General features: G+C 40.8%; 2 protein-coding genes across 2 annotated transcripts; one reads left to right on the top strand and one right to left on the bottom strand.

The window, feature by feature from the left end:
- The first annotated feature begins 1,770 nt into the window (after window positions 1-1,770).
- On the top strand, window positions 1,771-14,838 carry LOC104450369 (protein EXPORTIN 1A). Its single transcript, XM_010064895.3, has 32 exons — window positions 1,771-2,236; window positions 3,176-3,292; window positions 3,930-4,022; window positions 4,113-4,184; window positions 4,274-4,381; window positions 4,458-4,540; window positions 5,231-5,369; window positions 5,497-5,565; window positions 5,650-5,727; window positions 6,336-6,398; window positions 6,494-6,538; window positions 6,758-6,865; window positions 6,959-7,057; window positions 7,221-7,424; window positions 7,675-7,734; window positions 7,862-7,972; window positions 8,766-8,863; window positions 9,099-9,207; window positions 9,371-9,436; window positions 9,518-9,616; window positions 9,692-9,772; window positions 9,853-9,942; window positions 10,817-10,902; window positions 11,013-11,093; window positions 11,173-11,355; window positions 12,136-12,202; window positions 12,743-12,853; window positions 12,972-13,079; window positions 13,315-13,452; window positions 13,529-13,666; window positions 14,008-14,112; window positions 14,192-14,838. Exons 1-32 carry the CDS (start codon window positions 2,138-2,140, stop codon window positions 14,312-14,314), a joined length of 3,231 nt encoding a protein of 1,076 aa, XP_010063197.2. The 5' UTR covers window positions 1,771-2,137; the 3' UTR covers window positions 14,315-14,838.
- Window positions 14,839-14,899: 61 nt separating this feature from the next.
- LOC104450379 (anthocyanidin 3-O-glucosyltransferase UFGT) lies at window positions 14,900-16,604 on the bottom strand. The gene is made up of 2 exons (XM_010064907.3): window positions 16,083-16,604; window positions 14,900-15,915 (listed from the first exon to the last, which is right to left on the bottom strand). The coding sequence occupies exons 1-2, from the start codon at window positions 16,570-16,572 to the stop codon at window positions 15,041-15,043; spliced, it is 1,365 nt and encodes a 454-aa protein (XP_010063209.2). The 5' UTR covers window positions 16,573-16,604; the 3' UTR covers window positions 14,900-15,040.
- Between the last annotated feature and the right edge of the window lie 219 nt (window positions 16,605-16,823).

Below are 16,823 nucleotides of genomic sequence, written 5' to 3'. Positions count from 1 at the left end.
GCTAAAAAGGTTCCCGCTGTTCCTCCGCTGGACGCGGAGAAAGGTCCAAAATGTGGGAATTTATGGGAAAGTTAAAGCTAATGAAAGTCCAATCAAAGTCGACGATGGTTTTTTCCATCTCGGTTCTATTGGCCACGCAACGGTTCTCGTTGTCGGCTCGTCGCTGTCATGGATCCCTCCTCTATGAATGAAACTAAGTATGGAAAGTTAATTCAAACTCTATTTGTTTCGCAAAAAAATAATTGATTTGAAAAATATTTTTCGTAAGTTGATCATTTGTATGTCTAGAAAAATTAATGAACGGATTGAAAAATTATTTTAAGCAATATAAATTATCATATTTCATAAAAACATTTTTTAGGTCATTCGTTTTTAGCAAAATAAATGGAGTCTTGGGTCATCTAGGAGAAGTCTCCACCTAGTCTCCATGAGCTTGAAAACCCAATCCTCTATTTAGGCTTCAGCCTCAATTTCGAGCCTTGCTTACGCCTATGGTTCGATTCAGGCTTTAAAATGCTTGTGCTTGAAATGACGCAATCGTTTATTACAGAAACACCATTATGAAGTCATAGATAGGCTAAATAATTCATTGAAAATCAAATGAACGAGAAAGTTAAATGACAGCGCTGAAATACATGTCAAAAAAGTGATATTTGAGGCCCAAAAACGGCTTCAAATGTCTCTGGAAATTGATCCCAAGGCATCGAGCTTTCAAATGAGTTATTTTCGAGATTGTATTTACAGGCTTCATAAGTCTACTTGGATCAAAAGTTATGGTCGTTTAAGTTGAGGTTTGCAAAATTAATTTATTTGAATGCAATTTGTAGATTTTAAAGTAATAAAATATTGATAATGTTATAACTACGATGACTACTTCCGTATTCTTTATTTAGAGAATTGAGAAATGATTTAGGTTTAGGATTGAAGTTAATTCACATCGGCCTAAATTATTTCAGTTTTGACCTTTTTTTCCGATCTGCTTTACAGGGCTTGGAGACCATGACCAAAAAAGAAATATTTTGAGGCCCAACCCATTTGACTATGCTCACCTTGTTAATGAAAACTCGAGGGTGTGAATCTCAAGAGAGAATTTGGTCGCACTCTTTTAAAGTATACGGGCACAACAACCCTCCTCACAAAATTGTCTATGTTCGTGATGGACAATCAGATATGGGGTGATACGATGTAGGAAATTAGGTTGTACGAGTGTCATGTGTCCTCGTTGTAAATGTGTTTCCATATCAAGTTAATAATTCGCATGTGATGACTTTTCAAAGCTAAGTAATCAATAGAAATTACAGCAAATATTCCGATATGGTCACTAGTTACTTCATATCGGAAGACAAGTTTAAATATATTTCGAATTATATGAAGGTTTTCATATTTAAAAAACCGTTAAAAGTTTTTACCGCCACCAATATCTTATGAGGAAGACACGAGAGTTGAAATTTTTATAAGTCAGGGATTAGTAACTTTTTCCCCTAGAAAGCTATTGAGATGAATTCAAATTCGAACGTGATTCCGAGGAGAGGGAAGTCGGGACGATCGCATGGGAGAACAAGCCAAACAAAGTCAAGAGAGAGCAGAAAGGGAGGAAGGCGCCTGTAATTTGCAGAATATTCGACGCCCAAAGAAAAAAAGAAAAAGAAGAATAGGGTGAATATTCAAAAAAGAAAAAAGGAACAATAATAGGAGGCGGGGGGCATGTGATAAACAGTGGCTCCCTCTCTCTTTCTCTCTCCTCCCTCTTTTCCCACTCCTCCTCCGACTCGGCTGGGCTTTTTTGGCTTTCCTTCCCCCCCTTCTCTTTCTGCTTCAATTTTAAGCTGTCTCTTTTGCTCCCGACTCTCTCTCTAACTCTCTCTCTCTCTCTCTTTCTCTCTCTATTATCCCTACTCCCCTCGCACTTCTTTCGTATTTATACGTGCTGCTGCTGCTCTCTCTCTCTCTATCTCTCTCTCTCTCTCTCTCTCTCCTCTCTCTCTCTCTTTCAGTCTCTCGGCTTCTCCACTCCTCCGCCTCCGCCTCCGCCTCCGCCTCCGCCTCCCTGCCTGTCGTACTGTTCTAGGGTTTAACTATTACACAGTGACGACTGAGGTGGCCGGTCTCCCTTGGCCCCCCTCCCCCACCGCTACCCATGGCGGCCGAGAAGCTTCGGGATTTGAGTCAGCCGATCGACGTCGCATTGCTCGATGCCACCGTCTCCGCCTTCTACGGCACCGGATCTAAGGAAGAGGTTCGCTTCCTCCCCCTCCCCCTCTCCGCCTATCCCCCCTTTCCTCCCGCGTTTCGCTTCCGTCCCCTTAATGCTCCCTCCCTCGCTCCCTCGCCGTCGCGGGACCCACTCGCGTCGTCTCTCGTGTTCGCGCTGAGGTCTTGCGAAATCGCCCCCCGAGACTTCGGTTTTTTCTCTTTTTAGGGTTTAAGGCTCCCGTGGAACTCTCTCTCTCTCTCTCTCTCTGTGCCTGTATACTAGACTGTGGGGGACGGGAGAGCGTTGAGCCTGCGGTCTTGAGGTGTGCGATGGACGAGTATATTCTGTGATGGTATCGTTGATTTTCCAGGCGGGCATCAGGAATTAAGTGAAGCCTCGGATTCGAGCCGAGTGCGCCACGGGCTCTAGATATTAGGAATTCCGTCTCCCATTAGAAATTAGGGTCCGCCTGCCCCCTCCCTTTTGGGTCCTCGAACTCTGGACGTAGTCTGACTAGTACGTTCTACTGCTCATCGCGATAGGTTATGCTGGCAGTTTCCCTTGGCTCTCTGGCATGGAAAAGATACTAAAGTGTGCAATTTCCCCCTCCCCCTCCCGCTTTCTGTTTATCTTTTCATCGGCTTGCATCTTTTTCCTTTGTAAGTTTTATCGTTTAGGACTGCGCGACGTGTCGGATGCCTGCAAAGTAATGGCGAATGTTCTTGCGTGCCATCTATCGAGTGTCATTAGATTATTTCCTCTGCTTTCCTGCATGGATCATTAAAATCCATGCTTCTAGTTTTTTTTACGTGAAACAGATGCGGCATTGCTACGATTGGGTTGTGAAGAGCACCATTTGTTTTGGAGGAGCAAAACTATTTACCTTGTTCAGCTCTTTTTGTTTACTTCTTCTTCTTCTTCTTCTTCTTCTTCTTCTTCTTCTTCTTTGTTGTAATTGCTCTTTTGTTGTGATTGCAATAGAGAACAGCGGCAGACCAGATCCTGCGGGATTTGCAAAACAATCCAGATACATGGCTCCAAGTCGTGCACATTCTTCAAAATACGAAGAACTTAAATACTAAGTTCTTTGCCTTACAGGTCAGATGTGATTTCAGGCAGAAACTAAAATTTCCTCTGTTTTTTTTTTCTTTTTTCTTTTCAAATTTTAGTTGCAAAGGGCATGTCCTATCTAGCTTGACTGGATTGGTACTACCGGGCAAGACCAAAATAGCCTCTACCTCATTTATGCTCTTGAAAATTTTGTAAGAATCTATTCTGGAAGTCTGGCTGTTACCACCGGCCCTTGTGTTCTGGATTACTAGCTCGGAGGTTGCTTTATGACAAAGTACAAAATGTATATTCTGATCTTCGGGAAGGGACATTGAGAACCAAACAAATATGTTATTCTGCATTACTTGTTGATCTAAAACCTTGCATAATGGATATAGTCTAGATGTAGTTGGGTTGTCGCATGGATTCGGTTTTGATGCTCATAGAATCCATGCACCTTCTAAGTCGTCTTTTCTGTCCTGAATAATGTGGTTATATATGTAGAGTTTGTGGGCTAGATAGAATGAAATTGAGGTCCTCTGCAAGGTTAAGACTTAGACTGAGGCCGACCTCTTCATATTCTGTGATGCTTTAATCCTCTCTTAAAAGATCAGTCTTGGTAGAGCTCGGTTAGATCTCTGTTTATATAAGTTAAGACCCTTGTCCCGCTGACATTAATCTTCAGGTCTTAGAAGGTGTCATCAAGTACAGATGGAATGCATTGCCTGTTGAACAAAGAGATGGAATGAAGAATTACATTTCTGAAGTCATTGTGCTGGTATGAGTGTGTAAGTTTGTAGAACATCATTCTTTCCTTGCCTACAAACTTTTGATTCCATATCGGTCTGTTCTCTGTTTCTTGCCATAGCTCTCAAGTAATGAAGCCTCACTTCGAATGGAAAAGCTGTATATCAACAAGCTGAACATCATATTAGTACAGGTGGGATCTTTTATGTTTGGGTACTAGACTTAAATTATTCTCAAAGGCCTTGCAGCGTCTTCACCTGTTTGTCTATATTTGATGTTCAGATCTTGAAGCATGAGTGGCCTGGCAGATGGAGAAGCTTTATACCTGACCTTGTTTCAGCTGCCAAAACTAGTGAAACAATCTGTGAAAATTGCATGGCCATTTTGAAAGTAAGTCTTATCTTTGTAATCTTCTTCAGTTGAATTTGGCTTGGAGGGGTGTTGGTAACATGCTGTAATACTGCAGCTACTGAGTGAAGAGGTTTTTGATTTCTCGAGAGGTGAAATGACGCAGCAAAAGATCAAGGAGCTCAAGCAGTCACTGAATAGGCAAGGCATCTGATGAGCTGTTCTTGCTGCCATTCGTCTTTTATCTTCTGTTTACATGCCTCTTAGTCATTGCTCAATACTGCTCTGAGTGCTGTGATGAGGATGCTCATAATTCTGATATGATGTAGGAAACATGTGATTAACTTCTTTTCTTAGGCGAATGTTTCAGCAATAAATTCAGCTCCTATGGACGATGATCTCGTTCTCTAATCACAGTGTAGATTCATGACTATAAATTTTGGATCTAGTTGAGGGTTTAACATTCGGCATCAGATTGCTAGAGGGTCCAGGAATGTCTATCTGATGATTTTCGATAGACAAAATGGTGGTTAGTTATCAAGGGAGTGTACTTTGGCCCATTGCTTTACTTGGTTTATTCTGTAATTGTTTGCATTTTGAGGATAGTAAAATATGGAGGCCAAGAAAGGTACAGAGAAGAGATTGACGTTTGCTGAGCTGTGGACTTTACTTATGATCTACTTCATTGTATTATTCCCCTTAGCTGTATTCAACATTGTAATCATGATAGTAGAGTTTTCTGGCACCACGCATCAATCTTTTGCAGATATAGCTAGGTTTCGCTGCCTTATAATTTTTTTTTTCTTTTTCAACAATTTATTGTCATTTCAAGCATTATATTTTATTTTTTGGTGGTATATTTTGCTGAGGATTACTTTTGGTTGTTGACAGTGAGTTCCAACTTATCCACGAGCTGTGTTTGTATGTACTATCCGCATCTCAAAGAACTGAGCTTATAAGGGCCACACTATCAACGTTGCATGCTTTCCTCTCATGGATTCCTTTGGGTTACATTTTTGAATCTCTGTTGGTATGTCAACCGTCAGTGATTTTGTTTCTCTGGAGGGTGATAGCCTGGAGTATGCCATTCTTTCAGTCACCAGACTTTAATATACAATTTGCCTAATCTTTTCTATTCACATGTTGTCCATCTGAAGCTGGAGACACTCCTAAAGTTTTTCCCTGTGCCATCCTATCGGAATCTCACTATTCAGTGCCTTACAGAGGTATAGTATGCCTGTTGTGTCTAATTTTTCACTTTGCCTCGCTTTAAAATTAACATGTTTGCTTGTTTTATTGGTTTTATACAGGTGGCCGCCCTCAGTTTTGGAGATTTCTATAACGCGCAATATGTGAATATGTACAACATATTCATGGTGCAATTGCAGGTGAGCATCCTATTGGTTGTTTGATCCATCTCATCCAAACATCTCATATACTTAGTCCTTAGCTTCTGTGACTTGTGTATTCTTTTGGATCAATTCTACTTTTCGTCCCTGGAATTTCTTGCTTTTTTAACGAAGTCCGTGTACTTCTAATTTTTCTAATCATACCCCTCTACTTTCGCAAGTTTGCTAATTAAGTCCCTCCAATACTGATTTATACCAAATTTAGCTGATGTGGCCATCAGATGATGCCAAAGTATGATGCGGATACCCACGTGGATGTTTGTTGAAAAGTTAGCCAATACATACAACACTAGAGAAAGATGTGGATTAAATGGCGTGGACACTGCACGTGGACGTCCACATCGGAAAAATTTCATCCATGTCACACTACGACGTCGTTGTATGGCCACGTCAACTGGATTTGGCATTTAGCGTTGGGGCACTTGATTAGAAAATTCGTGAAAGTGGAAGGATTTAATTCGATAAATTAGAAGTACAAGGGCTCAATAAGAAAAAGCATGAAAAAGTTCAGGGATAAAAAGTAGAACTTTCCTATTCTTTGTACTACTTGACCCGCAATGTTGATTTTTCTTTTTTTATGTTACCAGGCTATACTTCCTCCTACTACAAACATCCCGGAGGCTTATGCGCATGGTTCTACTGAGGAGCAGGTGTGCATATTCTTTGTGTGAGGTTAAAAGGTTATCATTGATTGGTGGATTATGTTTTGTTGCAACTTATTCAATTTTGATTTTTAATATCTCAGGCATTTATCCAAAACGTGGCTTTGTTTTTCACTTCATTCTATAAGGTGGGTTCTTCTCCCCATCCATGTAGAGATATCTAAATATTTAATTGCGGCAGTTATTTGCATGAGATGTGGTCAGCCCAGGCAACTGTTCTTCAGTTTATATCTTTATGGTCCTTTTTTAAAAAAAAAAATCTCTGTCTACTCCTCTAGGTCATGTGGGAACTTCTCAATTACGAATTATGACATATTTATGCCTTACTTTGCACTCCTGTCTTGCAGGTTCACATTAGAATATTGGAGTCTACTCAGGATAATATGGCATCCTTGCTATTGGGTCTAGAGTACCTTATAAACATCTCATATGTAGATGACACTGAAGTCTTCAAGGTGTGCTATTTATTGCATTGGGTAGCATTCTTGAAAATTTAAATTTTAAGTTAATCGTGTTTTTAGATGTTTGCCCACTATTTGATTTGACAGGTTTGCCTGGATTACTGGAACGCCTTGGTCTTGGAGCTTTTTGAGGCACACAATAATCTGGACAATCCCGCTGTGACAGCAAATATGATGGGACTGCAGGTTTAATGTTTGAAATTTTGTGATTAGACATCAAGCTAATGTCATTGGTGGTGATTTGATAAAATTATAGTTTGTGGACTGAGGTTGTGAATTAGAATTGTTCAGCTTAATTTGCAAGGAGTGGTTAGTCTTGTCAGATGATGACTCTATCTATATTTGGCAGCTGCCTTTGATTTCTGACATGGTTGATGGCCTGGGTTCCCAACTGCTGCAGCGGCGGCAGCTATATGCCGGCCCTATGTCCAAACTTAGAATGCTCATGATCTGTCGTATGGCCAAGCCTGAAGAAGTTCTTATTGTTGAAGATGAAAATGGCAACATTGTTCGTGAGACAATGAAGGACAATGATGTTCTCGTCCAGTACAAGGTGATGTATATTTAATTCACTACAGAAGCCAAGCTAGCAGCTACCCTTTCCAAATATTGTGCTCCTCTCGATTCCCTAGATCTTGGTTGATGCCTAGAATCTTTTAGGTGTTATGGGAGAAACTGATTCAACAGATTTTTGTTTGCATGGTATAAGTTTTCAGCTGTGGGATGTTGAGTATTACTCTAACTATGATTGTGCAAAATTACTGAATATTATCAATTTCTAATGAGTTGTTTGTTGCTTGTAGATAATGAGAGAGACCTTGATCTACTTGTCACACCTTGATCACGAGGACACAGAAAAGCAGGTATTTGTTTATGTGACTCATATGTGCAGTGGATAGCTCTTCAGGCAATGATGATATGCTTCTAACTTTAACCTTTGCTTATGGTGTGACTCATCCTTATCAACTCTTACTTTTCTGGTGGATGTAGATGCTGAAGAAATTAAGTAAACAGCTGAGCGGTGAGGATTGGTCATGGAATAACTTGAACACATTGTGCTGGGCAATCGGCTCTATTTCTGGGTCCATGCTGGAAGAACAGGTATTACTTGAACTCTTTTTGAAGTGGGGAAAAACAATATATTCACTGGCTCCTCCTGGACATGTCTATCTTATGGTTTCTTAATGTAGTTTGACCTTTTTAGTTCACAGATTTTCGTGGTATTGATATTGATGAGAATGCCAAATGCACTCTTAGTTGCTGTCTTGGAAGATTTTTCGTCTTCAGCTAGGTTGGGGTTCTTGAGTTTAGTGAATCATGGATCAGTCATCATATTGTTAAGAAAGCAGCAGAGAATAAAATAACTTGAAGGCTTGTAGTCTCATGTCTTACTTTCTCTCGAATGCTTTCATCCTTTTCTTCCTCTTCTAAGGTATTAGATGACAAATCATTCAGGCATCATTATGCTTTTTCTTGTCAGTGCATAATTTCTGAGTCTGGATGTTAACTTGGATCTTTGGTGTCTTTGCTTGAGCAAGTGTGCCAACTTGAGGATACAACGTAGAATAATAGAATTGTCTGTAAGGATCTTCAGTACAGAGATGTATCGGTTGCTTTTAAGTTCGATGCAATCTGGGGAAATTTTCGGACAAGGATATAACTATGAGAAGATGCTGGAAAGTTTAGATAGATAGAAGAGAGACTTGATTTTTGTTGGACCAATATCTATTTCACTTTTCTTAGTGTGTTTTTTTTTTTTTTGGCGAAAGTTTGTTCAGAGAAGTATTTGTGAGAACTTTAATCTTTCTTGCAATTTGTAATCTTAAATTATAGTATTTGCTATGATGGATGGGCTACATTTTTTTGTTTTAACTCCTTTTTTGGCTGTTGGCAGGAAAATAGATTCTTGGTGATGGTCATCCGTGATTTGCTGAATTTGTGTGAAATCACAAAAGGGAAGGACAACAAAGCTGTTATTGCCAGTAATATCATGTATGAGTTCATGACATTAATTAATTTTTTTGGTAGAATAGCTGTACTTGTTATTCACTATATAACTTCTCCAATCACTAGTCAATATGTGCGAAGTAAGTTTTCATATGTTGAGAGAGACTTTTGTGTCTATCATTCGTGCAGATGCATTTTTTTTTTTTTTTTTTTGGAGGGGGGTTCTAAAAAAAGCTGGGGATCCTCAATTTCCATATTTATGTTCTTTTTCGGGTTTCAGGTATGTTGTTGGACAATATCCCAGATTCCTAAGAGCCCACTGGAAGTTCTTGAAGACTGTTGTAAATAAGTTGTTTGAGTTCATGCATGAGACCCATCCTGGAGTGCAGGTTATGTTTTTGTTGATTATGATATGCCAATATGCCATTGAAATGGGATAAAATGGTGCTGAGTTGTTTTGGAGACGTGTGAAATTGTGAATCAATGATATATGCTGATAATGGATATTCTATGGCTTCTTGCATATGCTAACAAATTATGTTCTTTGCTCAGGATATGGCCTGTGATACTTTCTTAAAGATTGTTCAGAAATGCAAGCGGAAATTTGTTATTGTACAGGTTAGAGGCTTTGATATTTTTGCACAATACATCTCTTTCGCATGGTAGAATGGTTTGATAGACATGGTGTTTGCATTTCAGGTTGGAGAAAACGAACCCTTTGTATCTGAGCTTTTGACAGGCCTTGCAACGACTATTGCAGATCTTGAGCCCCACCAGATCCATTCATTTTATGAATCAGTAAACATCCCTCATATCTGTGTTGATTGACCTTTTCAGTCAACTGCTTTTCTGTACTAATCTTACTAACTTCAGGTTGGAAATATGATTCAAGCCGAATCTGATCCCCAGAAGAGGGATGAGTATCTACAGAGGTTGATGGACCTCCCCAATCGGGTTTGTCTTAGGGACTTGATACAATTTTCTTCTTTCGTTATCTTTTGACATTCTGATAACTTAATAGGGTTTGCATGCAGAAATGGAACGAGATTATAAGCCAGGCACGTCAAAGTGTAGACTTTCTAAAGGATCAAGATGTGATAAGGACTGTTCTCAATATATTGCAGGTGCCTAGTCTTAGAGAGCTTTTATTCGAAATTGGAGAGTTCTAACCAATTGATGCATTCATGCATTTCACCAGTGACCAGTGTACTTGATCAATATCTGATGACACTTATTTAACTAGTGCAGTGGGCACCTAGCTTGCCTTGCTGTTGTGGCAAGATTTGGCAATGAGAATTGGAGAATATGGGCTAGTGTCTCTTGTTGTGTTTTTCATTTGGCATACAAGCTATCTGGTGAAAGATATTAATGGGGAGTTACATGGTTGGACAGAGCGTTTATAGTTTTCCAGAGCTATTGGACATTTATGGAGTTACTTTGGCTAGGACTGTGACTAAAATCCTTGATGGGATGCTTCCGTCTATCCATATGGCATTTTGTATTCACACAGTTGATTTGTTTTCTCCGTTGTAAATGTGCTCACTGTTCATTACACCATTGTTATCTAATTTCTCCTCTTCTGCAACTCTTTAGCTATAGAGTTTGAGGATATCTGAAATACCTTAGCAACTTAAGTATCTTGTCATCAAGTACTTATATCACGTGCAATTTTGATCTGATCTGCCAGTTAAAAGACTGTCAATTAAACACATAATCAATGTTCTGTGAGATTGCGAGAAAACTATTTTCCGAAGTTTTTCGTTTGCAGAAGTTGGGTAAGCATGGGATTTAAAAATTAACTTTGCTGTCTTAGAGTAGAAGTTGGGCCCTTAGGATTTACTTGTGAATATTCGAGGTTAGAATGAAACACTCTTCTGGTCCTTTTCTGGAGTGCATTATTTTAAAAGTTAGATGCCCACTGTTTATTCTCAATTTTTTGCTAGGGTTTAATTATATTTTAAGCCACCCTTGCTTATCTTTTGTTTTATGGTTTTGCAGACAAACACAAGTGTTGCAAGTTCTCTTGGAACATACTTCTTGTCACAGATCTCATCGATCTTTTTGGACATGCTTAATGTTTATAGGTATATCTCTTAACTTTGGGAAGAATAAAAATTTGGCTTTATTTGCAGCATTCACTTTTGAAATTTGTGACTCATGCTTGGTACTCATCAATTGTTCACTGTTGCAACAGAATGTACAGTGAGCTTATATCGAGTACCATTGCAGGAGGAGGGCCCTATGTTTCCAAATCATCTTTTGTCAAACTTCTACGGTAAGGTCATCTGTGCACCAGTTTTAAAGTTTCAACAGACATTTGGGGTTGGTTTGTTATATTTTGCTTCTGGAAATAGATCGGTCAAGAGGGAAACTCTAAAGCTGATCGAGACATTTCTGGACAAGGCTGAGGATCAACCACAAATAGGAAAGCAGTTTGTCCCTCCAATGATGGATCCTATTCTTGGGGACTACGCAAGGAATGTGCCTGATGCTAGAGAATCCGAAGTTTTGTCACTTTTTGCGACTATCATAAATAAGTACAGTTTCATTCTTCATCACCTTTTGTGTTATTAATAGCATCCAAGCAAAAATATTTTCACTGCTTGAAACTGCATCACCTGACACTTAATTGCGCATATAAGTACTTTTATATATTTGTAATTCTTTGGAAAGAAAGAGAACAAGCAGAGGTTTTGATGATATTTATCACACCTTATACAGTAAAAAGCAAATGGGGCGTAAGGATTGCGCATTTTGGGCTCTGTCCTTTTCTTGAGAAAAGCAAATAGTTTGTTTTTTGATGTTATTGAGTCACTTGACAAATAGTTCAGCGACAAAGAATGTCCAGGTTTTGAATAAGCATTCGCATGACTTGATTTGTCAAATTGGAGGCTATGCATATATTAACTATGTACCTTTGAGGTCTCAAAATTTTGGTTGATAGTTGATATGGACACTTACATGGTAGAATTTATTTTTCTCGAAGAAAATGAGTATGCTTGGTTGATCTTTCTTTTGATTATTTGTTCCTCGATAGATTAATATTTCTGCTTGTTGTGTATTCGACTCCTGTTTCTGTCCATCTTTTGCTGTATTAAGTTTTCCATAGTTTCTGCTGTTTTAATGACTTAATTGATTGCCATGTGATTTCCTGCAATTTGTTATTCTCATCAACATCACTGGTCATGCTTGTAGAATAGTCATGCTTTTTGTTGTTGAAATAATGGTGACGGTTTTGATAGATAAGTTCCCCACCTATGGTTTCGCAAGGTGCTTATCCATTCGCCATTTCTGATGACCTTCTTTTGTTCATCTAGGTACAAGGGTGTAATGATAGAGGATGTGCCTCGCATTTTTGAGGCCGTTTTCCAATGCACTTTAGAGGTGGGATATGCTCCAATCTGGTGCTTGTATGCATGTTGTTGCCCTTTTCATTCGTAAAGAAGCTCATGTGAGGTGTAATTGAGAAGTAATTTGTTTTCTGTGACTCGTGTGCCATGGATTTGTGGTAACAGATGAACATTACCTGGGACTAAATAAAAGTTGGTTGATCTCCTTGAAGGATTAATGATGCAGCATACTATGTATAGAAATTTTTGTTTTAGACCAATGTATGAGTTTGCATATTTGTCATTATGAAGCCATAAAGAATAGGACAAAAGCCATAGTGACCGCGCCTTTCGCCAGGTAGAGGGCATGGCCCACTATCTATTGTGAGTTCCCAGCCATGTGGAGTTTTCTAAAGCAGGTCGATCTCTTTGAAGGATTAAATAATGCAGCAGATTATGTATGTTTAAATTGAAAATTTTGTAATTATGGTGAGTGCGTTTTGGAATTGTACCTAATGATGTGGACTTCCATTTCTGCATTTCAAAGTCTAGCTTGCTTATTTGTTTGTTGATTACTTCCTTTTTGTTGTTGCAGATGATTACCAAAAATTTTGAAGATTACCCTGAGCATCGGCTGAAGTTCTTTTCTTTACTCCGCGCCATTGCTGCACACTGTTTTCCTGCATTAATTAGACTGTCAAGTCAGGTGGATCTATGAAACTAATCTATTTACAGTTCCTTTTTCTCAAGTGTTCTGAAAATATCCCATTTGCCTTGTGCTTTACTGACGGATGATTGATGTGATTGCCTTTGGTTTGCTTTAGCAACTTAAGCTGGTGATGGATTCGATTATCTGGGCTTTTCGGCACACGGAGAGAAATATTGCTGAAACTGGGCTAAACCTTTTGTTGGAGATGCTGAAGAATTTTCAGGTTTGCTGGTCTTTTTTTTTTAATTATGAGACCTTGCAAAGTGCCTGGATGCTTTGTCATGGGATGTCTGGACTTGTAATCTGTTGATGTTTGACTGTTTCATCATCTACTTAATAGTATACGTGATGTCATTTTGGTTACAATTTGGTCTATCCAAGTGACGTTCTTTATTTTGCAGTGTCTTTGCATCATGCAGACTGCTGAATTTTATATTCTATTTTTGGTGATATGGCAGGCCTCTGAGTTCTGTAACCAGTTCTACAGGACCTACTTTCTGACGATAGAGCAAGAAATTTTTGCTGTTTTAACAGACACTTTTCATAAACCAGGCTTCAAGTTGCACGTTTTAGTCCTGCAACACCTGTTTTGTCTGGTAAATGATGCTTTATTGCCTTGCCTGGATTAAAGATAAATGCAATATGCCTTGGCTAAGAGCAAAGGTTTTGCAGGTGGAGAGTGGTGCATTGACCGAGCCTCTGTGGGATGCCTCAACAGTCACTTATCCCTATCCAAATAATGCAGTCTTTGTTCGTGAATACACCATAAAGCTGTTGGGCACTTCATTTCCTAACATGACCGTAGCAGAGGTATGAGGGCCTCGACTCTTCTTACTGCGATAAAGTATCATGGATAGTGCAGTTATGAGGGAGTCATGATCTTTCTGTCCATTCTATTATCATAAGTTGAATGTTGGAAAGAAAGAGTTTATTGAAGTACGTAAACAAGGAATGTTGTTGATGACGTCAAAAAGTTCAGGGTTGCTATTTTGACAAGTGAGAGATTGGCTTTTTGTTGCTCAGCATTACCTTTTTAAGAAATAGTGGACGAGGGGGCTGATGTTGGAATGTTACGGATTGACCTTTGTAGTCAGTCTCCTGCTTCAGTGAATCTTGTCAGATATCAGGATATTGATGGAATTATCTTTCAGGTCACTCAATTTGTGAACGGTCTCCTGGAGTCAACAAATGACCTCTCCACATTTAAGAATCACATCAGAGACTTTCTGGTCCAGTCAAAAGAATTTTCAGCTCAGGTAGGCGGTACCTTCTATTGGCTTTGTTATCTCATGAGTGGTAATATATTCTTGCTTCTAAAGCCTGCACTTTCCACAGGATAACAAGGACCTCTATGCTGAAGAGGCTGCTGCTCAGAGAGAAAGAGAGCGACAAAGGATGCTTTCTATTCCAGGGCTCATTGCCCCAAATGAGATACAGGACGAGATGCTGGACTCATAGATTGCAAATGATCTTGAACATGATTTCAGATGCTTTGAATTTCGAGTATGGCTGAGGCACCTTCATCAACTTACCAAAATGGAGAGGCCAACGGATTTAGCAGTTTTCGCCCTATGGATTGTTTCTCTTTTGTCCGCCCGAAGTTTTCCGCTGATTGAACTGGCAAGTGAAAGGTAGCGGGTGTGCAAATTTATAGGTGCTGGTGATGACATTGCATTGTTCACCTCGTGGCGGCTGTGTAGATTAGTTAGGTACTGATTTAGGGGTTTTTAGTCCTGGACTAGATTGTGTCTCTGACTAGGAGGAGAGGCAGACCGTAAATTTCTCATTTTCAACTATAGTGATAATTCGTGGTAAGGGAACTGTGGTAACAGGTTGTGCAGCTATATCGGTTTTTTCTTTTCTTTTTGCTTTATAATTTGTAGAATGTTTGGGTTTCGAGGGTATTAACTTGGTCACCCTGTCAATTTTTGGGGAGTGGTTGTACCTTGACATTATTTAATACATAGACTTGGTATTTTCAATATCAGCTGCTTCTCTCGTTTATGCTTATGTTGGTTCATATAAGAGAATGGCTGCCCCGACTTGCAAATGAAAAAAATGATGCTGGAATCTCTTGATTTTCCTACAAGGAACTGAAGCGGGAGAAACTATTGGTTGCGGAAGCAAACGAAAATTTTAAATCGAGTTGCTACTGTTGCCAAATAGGTTGGGCTGGAAAACATGTTAGGGGTTTGATACAATGTCCAAAAGGAGCTTGAAGTTGTGAGTGGAGGACCCATCCGGTCCAACCGCCTTCTCAGCTTGTTGTCGGAGGGTTCTCGTGTTGTCCCTCATGATTTTCCCCCTTTCTTGGGCCAGAAGAAGCTGCGAGCAACTCAACACGGCCTTCTTGGTGAACACACCCCCCTCAATTCCCACTCCAAGCCCCCACACCTCCTCCATCATGCGCCCATTCAACCGCTGGTCCCCAAAGAATGGCCTACAAATCATGGCCACTCCTCCACCCCCAATGCTCTCTAGTAATGAGTTCCAACCGCAGTGCGTTATAAATGCGCCGACTGCATCATGCCTCAGTATCTCTTCCTGGGGTGCCCACGCCACCACCATCCCTCTTGTCTCGGTCCCCTTTAGAAAGCCCTCTGGAAGAGTCTCTATTAAATGGTCCTTGAGAGACCATATGAATGGCACTCGGCTCGCTTCCAAGGCCTCTGCTAGTTCCACAATCTCCTCACGAGGAGGCACCGTCACCGACCCAAAGCTAATGTAGGCAACGGAGGCCCGCCCTTGTCCGTCCAGCCACGACATGCACTTGCTTTCATCGGGAGCACGCGGCTGAGTGGCTATGAGGTTGAAGGGACCCACGTTGAGGAAGTTGTTGAGCTTGGACTTGAGATCAGCGGTTATGGTTGGGTCCAACTCCTCGAAGCTGTTCAGGAAAACTGCAGCTGCTCTCGGCAAGGCCCTGCCCATGTCGCAAAGCATGCGGGAGAAGAGTGAGTCCAAGTTCCCGAACACGACTCCTTCTGGCAAGTCCCTGATGCGTATTTTTGACATTCCCGGGATGAATTGCAGGGTCTCATCTGCTCGCCCGTCCATTCCTGCAAATTCGAAAGGAATTTCACTTCACTAGCTAATTAAGTGGAATGAAACGAAGTGACAAGGACAACGGTATGTGACCGGATGATATCGCACATCATATCATGATATCACGTAAGAGTCAGCGAACTATATAACACAGTACTTGCCCCATAAATTACTTCAATACCTAGGCTGGCGCCAAGAGTCTGCCTGATATGCTCGGTGTAGAGATGGACAGAGAGAGAGGCAGGGCCAGCAGTCCAGAAGGCCACCCACGGCAACTCCATCTTCGCGGCCATATCCGCGGCGAACCAGAAGAAGGCGTCGGTGACCAAGCAGGTCACCCTCCTGCCCGTCTTGGCCACCGCCTCTTCCATCCCCTTCCTGAAGTTGGCTGGGGCCGCCCTCAGGAACAACTCGATGTCCTCCTGTGGTTTCCCCACCCACACATATCCCTCTGGCACTCCATCTCCCACGTCGTACCCTATCACGTTGGGCAAGTTGTTGGAAGCCGAGAAGATGGAGGCTATGGACTTGGCAGTGCTGTAGAAAGAGTAGAGCGTGTCTGGGGTGGCGGTGGCCAGGCGGCGGATCACAGCAAGGAGGGGAGCCGCATGGGTCGAGAATGGGAACGCCAGGACGGCAACGTGGGGGCTGCCACTGCCAGTGGTGCTCATTGTATGAGTTTTGTGTCGAAACTCTGAACGTGTCCGGAAGGTTATGAGATGAGACGTGAACAAATGAAGCCGATTATAAAGAGGAGAGTAGAGAGATGGGGGTTAGCACGTTGTCAATTAACTACCCCGCAGCGCAGAGGCTTAGAACTGATGTTCTTTGAGAGCACACACGTTTCATTTCAGGAATCAAATGTAATAAACTTAGGTGGAGATGGGTGAAAGAACGGTTGTTGGGAGAATCCCACACGGAA

Source organism: Eucalyptus grandis, chromosome 1 (assembly GCF_016545825.1).
Source record: "Eucalyptus grandis isolate ANBG69807.140 chromosome 1, ASM1654582v1, whole genome shotgun sequence".
NCBI lineage: Eukaryota > Viridiplantae > Streptophyta > Magnoliopsida > Myrtales > Myrtaceae > Eucalyptus > Eucalyptus grandis.
This window is presented reverse-complemented; position numbering and strand designations above follow the sequence as displayed.

What these genes read in the sequence shown, in the direction of transcription:
- LOC104450379 (XM_010064907.3), bottom strand. Translation starts at nt 16,572, where the DNA reads ATGAGCACCACTGGCAGTGGCAGCCCCCACGTTGCCGTCCTGGCGTTC. An exon ending in GACTCTTGGCGCCAGCCTAG is followed by an intron (nt 15,916 to 16,082) that starts GTATTGAAGTAA and finishes TCGAATTTGCAG; the next exon opens with GAATGGACGGGCGAGCAGAT.
- LOC104450369 (XM_010064895.3), top strand. Translation starts at nt 2,138, where the DNA reads ATGGCGGCCGAGAAGCTTCGGGATTTGAGTCAGCCGATCGACGTCGCA. An exon ending in CTCAAGCAGTCACTGAATAG is followed by an intron (nt 4,541 to 5,230) that starts GCAAGGCATCTG and finishes GGTTGTTGACAG; the next exon opens with TGAGTTCCAACTTATCCACG. An exon ending in ATGTTCTCGTCCAGTACAAG is followed by an intron (nt 7,425 to 7,674) that starts GTGATGTATATT and finishes TGTTGCTTGTAG; the next exon opens with ATAATGAGAGAGACCTTGAT.